Here is a 14272-nt window from a genome sequence, read left to right as displayed (position 1 = left end):
AGATCCAGGAAAAATGTTGTCATCAATTTCTTTAATGTATCAAGATAGGGCGTTTTTTGAGATTTTCAGAATAATATGTGGGTAATGAAAAAAACTGATATTTATGAGTGTGCGATTTAAAACATCCAGAATTTAAATGTGGTTTCACAAGGGGACTGTTGGGCCTTGGCAGTTGTATGTGCTCCACTGGGTGCCATTCTAGTTACTTCAGCTTTATTTTAAAGGTCTGCTTGTGCATTTGGTTCTTAATTCATGGACGATCCCAGTTTCCAGACAAAAGGAAAAACTGAGGAAAGTGTGCTTTAATATCGGGTATCATTACAAATTCTGCCTGCTGCTCAAAAATAGAGTAAACTTGGGCATGAGTTCAAAATCAACAGGTCTAGATTTGTTTCCCATAGACAGATTTCGGAGGTGAATATGGAGCATTAGCAGACATGTTGAAGCTCGTGGAGATCCCCTGCACCCTGTCAGGCCGTTATAATACAGCACAGTACAGACCTCTGACACCTGACTGAACACTATGTGAGCTGGAGGCTTGTACACAGTCTTGTACTACTGTCCAAACCGAAAGTGCTGCAGCTCTGAGCTGCAGGCTGCTGATCCTGCTGTTTTTTCAATGGTGAGATGTCAGGAAAATGTTGTTTTTGGCCTGTGATGACGACCAGGAAACACACACACACACTGAAAATTCCCACAGTGCTCTGGTAGCTTTGTTTTGTGTCATGTGTAATTTAATTTAGATAACCCTGCTTTGCTGATATATTTTAAGGTTTACACTGGAGCCTATTGCCTGTACAATATTTCTTTCGTGGCTCAAAGCAACATATTAAAAGGGACAACCGCAGACTAAAGGAATAAAGCATTAATGAATAATTAAGTAATAACAGCGATAACTAGACCAAAAAAGTACTTATAACTACGTTATTAGCGAAAAGGAGAACCTTTTTGATATTTTACAGTTTGGAAGTGAAAACGTTGCTCCAATGCACTCTCCAACACAACTGATGTCTGATACATCTGATCTCTGATATATCCCCTGATAGTATAACTGCAACTTTTATTCTTTTTTTTAATTAACTTTGCAAGACAAAAAACAAGAAATTAACAAAAAAAAGAACAGTGAAGACAGGCCAGTTAAAAGAATGTACAATGATAAAGATATACCATCATTAGACATTGGCAAAATAGGAATAAAGCAACAAAAAACCCTGCAGGTACAGATGTTTCTTTGGAACTAATAAAATAAATGAATTATGTCGTCGTGTTTCAGTTACATAAGGTATGGTTAACATGAAGTGAACAATTAATAGAACCTCAGTTATACAACACCGACTTTGAGCAGCAGTAGAAGAGCACCGCTTGCATGTAGTTAACTGGGTCCTGATCAGATAATAACGCTAAGTTGTTTTAAGTGAAGCAAACATTTGCTAATGTGGGTGAAGGCTGCTCAGCCGTGAACACACCCCTGTCTCATTGGAAACGTTTAATTAACAATCAAAACTTTTTACGTGAAGGTACCGAAGATGTTTGCATTTTAATGTTTGTCTTTTTTTCCGTGATTTGGGCCTTGAAATCGTAAACGAAATATGGAAAGAAACAAATTGTTTTTCTCGGCTGTTTGACTAATGGCGAAATAGTTAGAGGTGGCTTGTTGGCGCTGCATCCGTCCAGTTGAAGTCATGTCTGTGACTCAGGGTCTCTTTCCCCTCTTCCTCCATTATTTGTCCTTTCATTTATTCTTTCATTCGCTCATTCATTTATGCATTCATTCCTTGACTCATAATAATTACGAAATAAAAACTCCATATTAATGTCATAAGAACAGAGGCTCTACTATGTTGTACGTCTGCTGCTGAAATCTCACCACAGTTACAGTTTAATAGGCCTTCTTTCATACAGTGATAAAGCACAAAATAAATGGAAATTCCATTGTTTTGTGGCAGTTATTATGTCTTTTATTGAGTGAAATAAAAAACATGCTTCCAATTAAAACTCCCGTTTTCCCCTTATATATCTAAACAAATGTTTGGTTCCCATGAATACAGAGAAGTAAATACAAAATTAAAGTGTGTGCATGCTGCCGCTAACATTACACACTGAGCTATTTTTTTTCTTTTAGCCTTGTGGTCAAACTGACATCATGCGTCCTGCTCTTTCCATCTTCTCTTTTAGATCGGAAGCCAGTGTCTGTGCATGTGTTTGGGATGAAGCACCTGTGGGACGTTCACTTCCTCCTGCTCGTCCTCCTCTGCCTGTTAGGAGCCGTCACATCACAGGTCAACCCAGGTATGTGCATACAAAAGAGGACACATTTTATCCTCCAGTTCTCTGGATTTCACCGGCTGTATTCACACGATACACTCAGATGGAAGGAGATCATATTCAACACTCTGTGAACACTATAAAGTGACTTTTCTGACTTCTGGGTTGTGTTTTTTGGGGTTTGCTGCTGCAGTCCGTCAATCCAGACTGCAACTGATTCAGATTTTGGATAAGTGCTGCTTTCTGGGAGCCATGTGTTCCCCTCTCTCTGGTCTGGCTTCTTTGATCCCAGCATGCACGTCTTTCTCCAGCTCTCCCTTCACCATACGGGTGGTTTTTTGGGGATGTCAAAGAAAAGAGACCAATACTTTTTTTTTCAGCCAGGAAATAGAGTAGCAACATTTGGTGGGCAGAGGCAGAGTCAAGAAGGAACCAAAGAGAGGTTTTTGGTTATTGTTGAAATTGTCAAAATACGGCAGATGTTTGCCAGTAAAAACCCTGGAGTCGCTACTGTTTTTGATTTCAGTCTCAAAGCTTCTGTTGGTTTTCTTTCTTGTTGAAAGGATAATGATTGAATATACTCAGATCCAAACAGTTATTAATAATGGTTCTGTCAAAAAACTGATTTTATAGGTCGGACTGATCTCACTTAGTGCTTAAACATTTTAAAAACAACTTTGACTGCTCCATCACTTCCACAACCTCCTGCCTTACTCCACCCCACTTCTACCTTCAAAATAAAACTTTTGTATTATATTCTTCAGTGTTTTAAATCAATTACATTTTGATATAGTTTGAAAATGAAAGCAACCATGAGGTTATGATGACAACTGTAAAGCTGACCCAGAGGGGTTTTCTACCCAAGAAGAAAAACTACAAACATTACATTTTTTATGTTTCAACATGAATATATTCCACAACAGCTGTTTTCTAGAGCACTCCTCCTTACACTCAATCAATCATGCGCACAAAAACATACACGCAGACACGCCACATGTAAACATGCTCTAAAACCTGGCTTATATTTGTCATTCATGCATTGTTTGTGCCAAAACTAACAGAAATAAAAGAGCTTTTTATTCGGACTTCAAAGAAAGCAAGGGAAGAAACGGGGAGAGTTGAGTGAGATAGAGATCATAGAGTGTGTTTATAGAGGGAGGTTTCGAGTAAAATAGAGTGTTCATGCTGTGGTTGCTTTCATGCATGTCAGTATATGTTAAGAGCAACATTTCTGACCTCTTTAACGAGACGTAAATGTAACATAAGATGCTTTTTTTACATTCAAATTTTTATACACAATCATAGAGACCGTTTTGCATTCAGCAACAAAACAATGTCAACATGAATATTTTATGAGATATCGCTCAACTACACTTAATAAAGAATTTGAGTGTTTGACCCCTGTGGGACTTCTCTCTCTTGACTCTATTCTTCAGTGTGTGTGTATGGTGTGTGTGTGTGTGTGTGTGTGTGCGTGCTCACATGCATATACCCGCGTGCACATGCATGCTGTGGATCCAGCTATCCCACTGGAGTCTGTGGCTAATGCATACCAGACATTCTGACAGCAGGAAAGTCCATTGAAATAAGCTCTGTCTTTCTCCCCAACACTTGTGTGTGTATATGTGTCTGTGCGAGTGTGTGTGGTGTGCGTTTCCCAGTACTTGACCACTCATAAGTCATGGAAAGGACTGTTTGTGCATCTGATCATGGTCAAAGTTCAACAAGTTCACCATTAGATTTGTTGGTAAAATCTGACCCAGGGGATTTCTTCATCGAGAAACCACCAGCGATTTACCTCCAGTGTTAAGAAAAGCTCAAATCTCAACCTGCTCTAATATATGGAAGCAGGATATATCCACCTATAATTCTGTCTGATGCTGTAGCGCTTCTGCATCGAGCAGAGGGTCATTTTTCCACAGTCTGGAAATATTCACGGCTGAATTTAGTAGTGCTGAGATGTTGAGTGAAGCCAACTTTCCCCTGTTTAAAATTCCCAAGCAGTGGAGTTATACCATCCCTGTCTTTCCCATTTTACTAGTGAGTGGGCGAACTTTATTTCACTGTGGAGAGGGAAGGCGGATGTGTGGACATACAGGCCTGAGCAGAGCAGCCAAATATCATGTAGTGTTATTATTGTGTGGGCTTCTCCTTGTGAGGATGTTTCACATATATCCCCAATGAATGAATGAATGCATTAATACTTTTTCTTTCGATCACCAAACTCACACTCTAATGACTTTGAAGTGAGACTAACTTCAAAATGAAGAAATCATTTTACACTCACCAATCAAAAGCTGAATTCATAAACTATGAAATACATCCCTGCTAAAGCCAAGCGTTTTTGTCGTGTCAGTGAGATTTTCATTAGCAATGATGTCAAAAACAACAACTCACATTATCTCACAGTTTTTCTCAACGTCATCAAACTAGGTCTTTGTTTCTTGTTTTGATTGAGAGTCCTCTTGTGGAATTTTAAGTTTAAACTGCAGAAAAATATTTAAACTCAACACATTGAATTAGAAAGCTAATGTGAGCTAACAGTTGCCTATTAACTCATCCAGAAGAACTACCACCTAGCAAAAATAAGTAGAACATTTTCTCTCCTCTTATCTCCACTTTGGACTCCACCATCTCCTGATGTAAATATTGAATCTGGCTCTGTATCTGCTGAATGTGAGTCATTAGTCGCTAACTGCGTGATGTTTGGTTTATCTGTGTTTTTTCAGTGAACCAAAACACTCTGCCGAGTTTTCAGGTGCCTAAATATGAGGGGTTTGGAAATGCTGCTCGCCCCATTTAAAACTCTAGGGTTGTGTTGTAGTATGGACGGGCATTCACTCCCTGATTGGTTCTTCTCAGGCTTATCAACTTCCAGAGATCAAAGTGTTGCTAACACTTAGTTTCAGTAACAGTTCCAAGTTGTCATTGGTCCATGGGAAGAAATCCCTCGTCCTACTCATCACTATTGCTCTCGCTCGTTCTTAGTATTTTCTCTAAGGAATTAATAAACTTCATAGAAGACAATCTGCTTCCGGTTTACACACCAGCACGCACATGCCCAGTGTGCATGAATGGTCTCATACTCAGGTGTGTTGGTATGGATCATGGAGATTACTTCTGATACTGAGATGAATATCTTGTCTGGATGCAGATTTTGTTAAGTTAGTGAAAGCAGCAGGTCATAAACCCCGGGGGTTAGAGCGGGTCATCCTCTACCCAGAAGGTCGGCGGTTCGATCCCAGTCTACCCCATTCTGCATGCTGCAATGTCCTTGAGCAAGATACTGAACCCAAAATTGCCCATGATGGCTGAACCGTTCTCATAAAAAGTGAAAGTAAAAGTGCTGCCCATAGATGCACTGTATGAACGTTTGTGTGAATGGGTGAATAGCGAAAAACTGTACTGTAAAGTGCTTTGTGTTAATGCAGGTGACCCCTTGTAAATTTCATGTTGTTTTTGAGCCATTGTGAATCATCAAAATATTGATTTGTGCAGATTTAAAGCAAGTGACTAATGAGGATCGTGAGCTGTGATCCTGCAGTTCCCACTTGTGACTGCAGTGGCCACTGTTTGGCAAGGTACACAATCCCAATTTTAGGAAGCAATAAAGTAGACAGTAAATTCAAAAGAAAAACACAACCATAACTTCCCTGACATATAACGGACAGGTATTATGTAGCAGACGTGAGCAGCGACTTGCGTGACTACTCAGTGTGTGTAAGTGTGAGTGTGTTTGGAGTGAGCGGATGGACAGCAAACACTACAGAACAAGCCTGCCTTTCAGTAGTCAGGGTGCGGTAAAATCAAGAAGTTTGGGGGGGTTGGGGTATTGGTCCATTACTCCTTCATCTCTCTCTCTTTCTCTCCCTCTCTTCCTTAACCACACAAGGCTGGTATTTTTCCACCTTTTCTAGGCTGATATTTTTAGATGCTGTGGCCAAATGTGAAGCCTGATGGGTGGTGGGGTTGGTGTGTGTGTGTGTCTGTGTAGGGGCGGTTAGTCTTCTTATGTGTGTGTGCGTGTGTGTCCAAATGCACACAGCTCACCCCCGAGGTCACCTCTGAGTGGGTTGGGTAGATAAATAAACACGGCAAAAACCAACATTTGCAAGAGCGGTCATGCATCCGGCACGACACACTGAAACCCCTCTCTCTCTTTCTCTGAATCTCTGTGGGATGTGGTTGAAGACTCTGATAATGACTCTTATTTTCTTCAATTATGTCCCAGGCAATTACTGTGTTTTCCCCCAACGGGTGATGCTGCACTGTCTGTGGTCTGCAGCTTCACTGTATATTACTGGCAAGGCCTCACAGGAAAAACTACACAACTCATGTCGCCACCTCATACCACATGACATGCACATTATGGCCCCAGCATTTCCCCTAAGACTTCTGGGCTTTATGACAATGTTTCATGCCAGTGTGGAGACAGGAGATTCAGCACCGTGCTCCTCTCCTTCTCCGTCTCAATGCCTGTTTACACTCTTCACCTCTCTGTGAATTGGGCTGTGCGAAGGAGCGCCAACCACCTCAAACCCCATAACCTCTCTCTGTACTGGGCTGCAACCCTGTAACATGAGGACAGATACAACATTTCAGCCTCCAGAAGCCAGATATTATCGTTCTAAATGTTCCACTTTATTTCTAAATCTTATCCCACTCTGATTTGATTTTAAACGATTTCTTGGAGATCTCTGTTGTTGCACTTGAAGCAGGTTTTGACGACTTGTGTTTCACTGCAACTATGATCCGTGCAGTCTGAGCACCGCACCTATGATCGAAATGGTTTTGTAATTGTGATTTCAGCCGAGCTCTCCACTAATATACAGGGAATATGAGATGAGTGAGACGGTTTACGGTTAATGTGGTCTGTTTATAGTCAAGGCGATCTAGTGCAAGGGGTAGAGAGGAGGGAAGGGGTGTAAACAGATAGGGGGATAAATGATGAGGGCTGAGGGGAAGAGGGCTGTGGAACAACGGTTTGAGAGGACAAGATGAAAGAAAGACAGAGGAGGCAAATGTCGACATCTGGAAGAGTTTTTGTTTGTGCCTCTTTCAAACTGTCACGGTGTCACTGCCAAGACTGAGCCTGCATGCGTGTGTGTGGTTACATCTACGCCTGCTTTGTGTGCACACGACATGTGAGCTGTGTATCAGATCTGGAGCCCTTGTCCAACCCTTCAGGGGTTTCCACATCTTGACTTTTAAGCAAATATTTGGAGGAGATGAAGAGAGAATCACAGGGAGAGAAAAGGGGAGGAAAGACAAAGCAGGAGAGGGACAGAGACGGCCTTGAACCTCCATCTCTGCTGTTGCTGGCATCTTCTCAAAGGCTTTTCTGTGAGACAAGGGGCCGAGTTAACAGGGTCAGGATCCCCTAAACTTCTGCCTCCAGCTCCACTGCTATCACATATACAGGAATCAAGTTTTTCCAAAGGCTCTTTCATCCATAGATGAGGGCACCTAGTGGTCACATCCTGTTTTGTGGAGTTATCAGTGTTAGACCAAAACAGCCCAACCGTTTAGATAACACATGATGGAAAAGTGCCCTTTTACTTTTACTTGTGGAAACACCCATTCATTCATTCAGAGTCTTGTAAAAGTTAATAGATACCACGCCGGCTGTGTCACGCTCAGTTAACCACGAACCCGCTGAGTCCTAATGGGATGAAGCATTTCTAAATCATGGTTTTAACTTTAATCGAGTCTCGCCACCGAAGGAGACAGAAGAGAGGAGAGAGGGATGAGACCACACAGGAGGTCAGGATGGAGAGGAGACAAAAAAAGTAAAGATGAGGGGGTGTATGCAGGAAACAGAGGGCACATTGCTTCTATTGACCACACAGTGGAGGCGTGATGGACTCAGACCAGACAGTTTTACCACACACACACACACACACACACACACACACACACACACGTTTGTGATACCAATGCTATTTGAATTGGCACTGAATGGATCCAGCTTATTATTTCAATGAAGCAACCACAATTTGAGAGCGAAGAGTGTGTAGTGTGTGTGTGTGTGTGTGTGCGTGTGTGTGTGTGTGTGTGTGCGTGTGCGTGTGCGTGTGTGTGTGTTCTCTCACCCCACTGCTTCACCCAGCATCATTAGGAGCTGGGAGTTCTGTCGTAGAAATGTCCGAGTGTGTCTGGTCAATGTTTGAGTAGGGTTTTAGAATATTCTGCACCAACCAGATGTGTGGTTGGTCTGAGACAAGTGAGTGTATAGCGGCATGTTTCAGTGTGTTAATACAGGTAAAAAAACTAATTGAATTTAAATGAACTAAAAAACAGGGAGGAAATTTTACCAAAACGTAAAAGTAACAACTCTAAATATTGCTCTATTGCTCAAAATATAAAAGTATGTCAAGCAGAAAATATGGAACCAAACAGAAAATCTCATATTTTAATTGTCATAACAGTTTCATCAAAGTTATTTCTAGATTTTCCAGAATTGCAGAAAACCAGATTTGATGTAAGTTAACATAGAATGACTGCAAAGTGTAAAGAATGTACCACCAAAAAGAAACAAAAAAAGCTGATGACAGTACTTGTTATTAGTCATTTATTTTACCTTGTGGTAAATAGTGTTTATGGCAGAACAAACAGTGGATGTTGGTCTTGTTGTTTTTTGCTGACCTTTATTGCAGTTTTTATGTTCACTTGTGTTTATTTGTGTCTCAGGTGTGTGTCGGTATCCTCTGGGCATGTCAGGAGGGCAGATACAGGATGAGGACATCTCCGCCTCCAGCCAGTGGTCTGAATCCACCGCCGCTAGATATGGAAGGTCAGTCACACACACACACACACACACACACACACACACACACACACACACACACACACACACACACACACACACACACACACACACACACACACACACACACACACACACACACACACACTTCGTGTTTGCCCTTATAATGAGTGTGTGGGTGCAAGGTGCCTGTGCCTGTTTATTTGCAGTTAACCACAAGCTGGGGTATCAGTTCTACTTAAAGCCACATGGTTAAGGAAGCCTATATATGTGTGTGTGTATGTGTGTATGTGTGTGTGTTGCAAAACTTGGGTGGCCGTCACTAAGTATCAGGATAATGATGTAATACACATTCTCCATCCATTCTGGCTGTGTTTTCAGTCCTGCCCAGCTCCCTCTCTCCCCTGCCAGCCCCTCGCCCCAAAATGAACAGTTTAAGAAGAATTTACAATGCAGCCTTTCACCCAGGTGTTTCCATAACAGGCTTTAAAAACTGAAACCCACCACCACATTCACTTTTACTTTCCTCTCACCATTCCAATTCCATCCTGTCCCAATATTTCTTCTGCCACGCTCTTTTCCCTTTCCTGCTGTAATTCTTCTGCGGCCGTCCATCCACCCACTGTTCATCCCTCAATCGTCCGTCCTCCCTTTTCCATTCATCTCTCTCCAGGCTGGACTTCGAGGAGGGCGATGGTGCGTGGTGTCCGGAAATAACAGTTGAGCCAGACAGCCTGAAGGAGTTCCTCCAGATTGACTTGCGCTCGCTCCACTTTATCACCCTTGTGGGCAGCCAGGGTCGACACGCTGGAGGCATCGGCAATGAGTTCGCCCAGATGTACAAGATTAAGTACAGCCGTGACGGGAGCCGCTGGATCTCGTGGAGGAACAGACAGGGCAAGCAGGCAAGTCAATCCACCAATCAGTAAACTGGTTGGTTTAGATGTTACTGTATGATGTACTTCAAGATTTATGACTTCTGATAAAGATCTGTCTTCAGGTTTAGTTTTTATGGCATTTAGTTACTTTTACCAGATATGACTGTGTTTATAGAAACAATAGAGGTAACATATTAAACTAAATCAATATTTTTCATTATGATATAAAGGGGCCATTTCTTCTCAGTCATTAGTGAGTTCCTTTGTGTGTTTGTTTGCAGGTGATTGAAGGAAACCGAAACGCCTATGACATTGTACTAAAGGACCTCGAGCCGCCCATCATCGCTCGCTTTGTCCGCTTCATGCCCGTCACAGACCACTCCATGAACGTCTGCATGAGAGTGGAGCTCTACGGCTGTGAATGGCTGGGTAAGACGTGAGAGAGGACTGATGAGGGTATGGAGAGGACACGTAAGGACTGATGAGGGTATAGAGAGGACACGTAAAGACTCATGAGGGTATAGAGAGGACACGTAAGGACTGATGAGGGTATAGAGAGGACACGTAAAGACTCATGAGGGTATAGAGAGGACACGTAAGGACTGATGAGGGTATAGAGAGGACACGTAAAGACTGATGAGGGTATAAAGAGGATACGTAAGGACTCATGAGGGTATAGAGAGGACACGTAAGGACTCATGAGGGTATAGAGAGGACACGTAAAGACTGATGAGGGTATAAAGAGGATACGTAAAGACTGATGAGGGTATAGAGAGGATACGTAAGGACTCATGAGGGTATAGAGAGGACACGTAAAGACTGATGAGGGTATAGAGAGTATACGTAAAGACTCATGAGGGTATAGAGAGGATACGTAAGGACTGATGAGGGTATAGAGAGGACACGTAAAGACTGATGAGGGTATAGAGAGGACACGTAAAGACTGATGAGGGTATAGAGAGGACACGTAAGGACTGATGAGGGTATAGAGAGGACACGTAAAGACTGATGAGGGTATAGAGAGGACACGTAAAGACTGATGAGGGTATAGAGATGACATGTAAGGACCAAGGAGAGTATAGGGAGGATACAGAAGGACTGATGAAGGTATAGAGTGGATTTGTAAGCATTGATAAGGGTATAGAGAGGAATTACCCTTCACATTTACAGTACATTCACATTTACAGTCAATTTAGAGTGTTTCAATTAATCTATTCCCAACCTGCATGTCTTTGGATTGTGGGAGGAAGCCAGAGTACCACCGGGCTGCCCCACTACAATAATGACACAACGCATTTTTCTTCCAGTATTAGACACCTCCCCACTTCTGTTCTTTTCCTTTCATTCTCACTTTAATCTCAAATTTCACAGCATTTGAGTTCGAAGTGTTGGACTCACCAAAAAATACTAAATCTACTTTACAGATGGTCTTGTGTCGTACAACGCTCCAATAGGAGAACAGATGAGCTCGCCTGCTTACCCTGTTTATCTCAACGACTCTGTCTATGACGGAGCTGTCATCCACAGGTATGTGTGTTTTACTGTGTGTACTGTGTTCTCACACCACTGAACTGCTTCACCACTGCTCTTATCCTCCCTCACCACCCTCAGAATCAGGTTTTATTGCCAAGCAGGTTTATCCGTAGAAGGAATTTGCTGTGGTGTATTTTTGCAAGTTTTAATATAAAAATAAGAAAATAGGAAACAAAAATTAAATATGAAAGATATTATAAGCACCAGAGGAGGGATTGTGCAATACGTTGTAAGTAAACACTAGAGACTGGATTGTGCAAAGTACAGTTAGTCCGTTATTTGCCAAGGGAAGTTAAAGTGTCATTCTCACCTCTTTGTTGCCTGGTCACCATGGTGAAAGCAAAGAGTCAGATGGTAGGGAGTGGGTCATGGTGGTTTACTGTTAAGCAATACCTCATGGGAATGACTGAGTCAACCATGTCTAGAAAGTTTCAACACGGCAATGAACAACTCAGAGTCTCATTAGTGTTTGGATTATGATATGGTGAATAATGTCCTCCATGACACAGGCCTCAGGAACACGAGAGAGGGAAAAGAAAATGGCCCATATTATCTCAGCCAACAGTAGGAGTGAGGGATTGGTTTTGTAATGCTGCCCTCTAGTGTTGAGTAGTTGTGTCGTTAAAACTATTTGACAACACATGCTCAGAGATATCAGTCCACTAAACATGTCTGATTTTTTTAAATTAAGATCCATGAATGAACGCCCTATCTCACAATGTCAAAGAAAGAAAAAAAAATAGTCCTGGATCCACCCCATGATCCAAATCTTCTCCCAAACAGAATGTGTTCTTCTCCGGCCAATATCAAATCCTTCCATCAAGTTTCATAATAATCTGCCCAGTAGTTTTTGCATAATCCTGTTTACAAACTAACAGACAGACACATGACAGGCTGTTGCCATCTGTGTTTTCTACCGCTTACCTCTTATCTGTGTTTTTCTCAGTATGACAGAGGGCTTGGGTCAGCTGACCGATGGGGTGTGTGGTCTGGACGATTTTACACACAGTCACGTCTACAACGTGTGGCCCGGGTACGACTACGTGGGCTGGAACAATGAAAGTTTCCCCAGTGGATATGTTGAAATCATGTTTGAGTTTGACCGGACGCGGAACTTCACCACCATGAAGGTGATGTACCACAAGATCATCCTTTCACAAAAGTTCAGTTTACATCTCTCATCATTTCTAAAACGCTCCCCTCAATGTGTCCCGGGTCCAGGTCCACTGCAACAACATGTTTTCCCAGCACGTCAAGGCTTTCCGCCAGGTGGTGTGTTACTTCCGTTCTGAGTCGGACTGGGAGGCCCCGCCACTCTCCTTCAGCCCTGTGGTGGATGAGAAGAATCCCAGCGCTCGATTTGTCACAGTCAACCTAGCCAATCACATGGCCAGTGCCATCAAATGCCAGTTCTACTTTGCTGATGCCTGGATGTTGTTCAGTGAGATCACTTTCCAGTCAGGTACTGAAGAACTGTGTGCACGATATGTATGTGCTCATTGTATATTCTTAGGTTTTATTATTTCATTATTTTCACATTTGATGAGCACAAGTGATGCTTGTGTAATATCCTATTTTCAAACAATATGTTTAAGAATTCACATCACTACCTAAAAAGAAACTATTAAAGCAATTTTTGATTTATTTATTAAAATCAATAATTTGTCTCTGCTCAGCTCTGTACCATCTGCCCTTTCAGACACAGCCATGTACAACACAACTCTGGCTCCACCCAAGACCGGACTGCCACCCAACACACAACCAGGTTAGTGATCTCAAGACCCACACACCCAAGTCTGTGCAACTAATAATAGACGGAAACAGGTTTCAGTTAATAATCCTGCATTATGTATGACAATGGACAATATATCTTATTCATTTGTCCAACATTGCCACACAAATATAACGTGCAAAAACTGTTCAGGATGTCCCAAATCCATTTTTCTATTGATAGTTTTTTAATGTGGTGTCCTCACACTGGAGAAGTGATAGGATAAAGTAGTAGTTGTTGTAAGAGACTACCAGAAAAAATTTAGTTGATAAAAATAAATCATTAAATCTTCAGACACAATGTTTAATTTTGAGTGCATTTGGATTGACGTCCAACTTTGCCCACATTGCATACTTTAAAAATACTAAATGCTAAAAAGGAGGACATGCTGTATGCAGTACACACTGTGTAGCATTAGTATGTTGCATAGATTCGCAACACTTTATGACACGGTACAGCAGGAAAAGCACAGGTGTTACTGTGGCTCTGTCTTATTCAGTCATCATTGACTTTAATGTGTAAACCTTCATCTTTCTCACTGTGACATTTAAATATATCTCTACAATTAGAATTTTTTTAAATAGCAAAAGACGCACACATGGGTTGAACTAATCCTGATAAAGAACTGGTTCTGCATGATGTGGGTGTGTCAGTAAGTCCTGTCACTTTGGGCTGACACACCTCAATGAAAAACAACTATTGTTAATATTAAACCTGTTAGATAAGCCAAATGATCTGCTTGTGATTGACTTTTCATAAAAGTTTTTTTAATTAAAATGTAATTCAGTGTTTGAATGTGCACATGCTTCAGGACGGGTCAGATTTAATTGCAGATATACTGTATGATCCCTCATATCCACATCATGTCATTAAAAATGTATCTCTATCTCCCTGCCCCTCCTCAGAAGATGACCCCACCCACAAAATAGATGACAGCAACACCAGGATTCTGATTGGTTGTTTAGTGGCCATCATCTTCATCCTTGTGGCCATCATCGTCATCATCTTGTGGAGGCAGGTGTGGCAGAAGATGCTGGAGAAGGTGAGCTCACCAATTGC

The 14272-nt window shown here is 41.8% G+C and overlaps 1 protein-coding gene across 4 annotated transcripts in view; it reads left to right on the top strand.

Annotated features, from left to right (window-relative positions):
• ddr2a (discoidin domain receptor tyrosine kinase 2a) overlaps positions 1 to 14272 on the top strand; it is a 30942-nt gene that overhangs the window by 12991 nt on the left and 3679 nt on the right. For all 4 annotated transcript variants that reach the window (XM_035176626.2, XM_035176625.2, XM_035176624.2 and 1 more), the window contains exons 2-10: positions 2176 to 2289; positions 8956 to 9058; positions 9705 to 9936; positions 10191 to 10338; positions 11334 to 11436; positions 12389 to 12572; positions 12664 to 12904; positions 13142 to 13207; positions 14119 to 14255. In XM_035176626.2, coding sequence (XP_035032517.1) covers positions 2208 to 2289; positions 8956 to 9058; positions 9705 to 9936; positions 10191 to 10338; positions 11334 to 11436; positions 12389 to 12572; positions 12664 to 12904; positions 13142 to 13207; positions 14119 to 14255 — 1296 coding nt within the window. In that variant the 5' untranslated portion in view covers positions 2176 to 2207. The remainder of the gene's footprint in view (positions 1 to 2175; positions 2290 to 8955; positions 9059 to 9704; positions 9937 to 10190; positions 10339 to 11333; positions 11437 to 12388; positions 12573 to 12663; positions 12905 to 13141; positions 13208 to 14118; positions 14256 to 14272) is intronic.

Source organism: Hippoglossus stenolepis, chromosome 14 (genome assembly GCF_022539355.2).
Source record: "Hippoglossus stenolepis isolate QCI-W04-F060 chromosome 14, HSTE1.2, whole genome shotgun sequence".
In the NCBI taxonomy this organism is placed as follows: domain Eukaryota; kingdom Metazoa; phylum Chordata; class Actinopteri; order Pleuronectiformes; family Pleuronectidae; genus Hippoglossus; species Hippoglossus stenolepis.
This window is presented reverse-complemented; position numbering and strand designations above follow the sequence as displayed.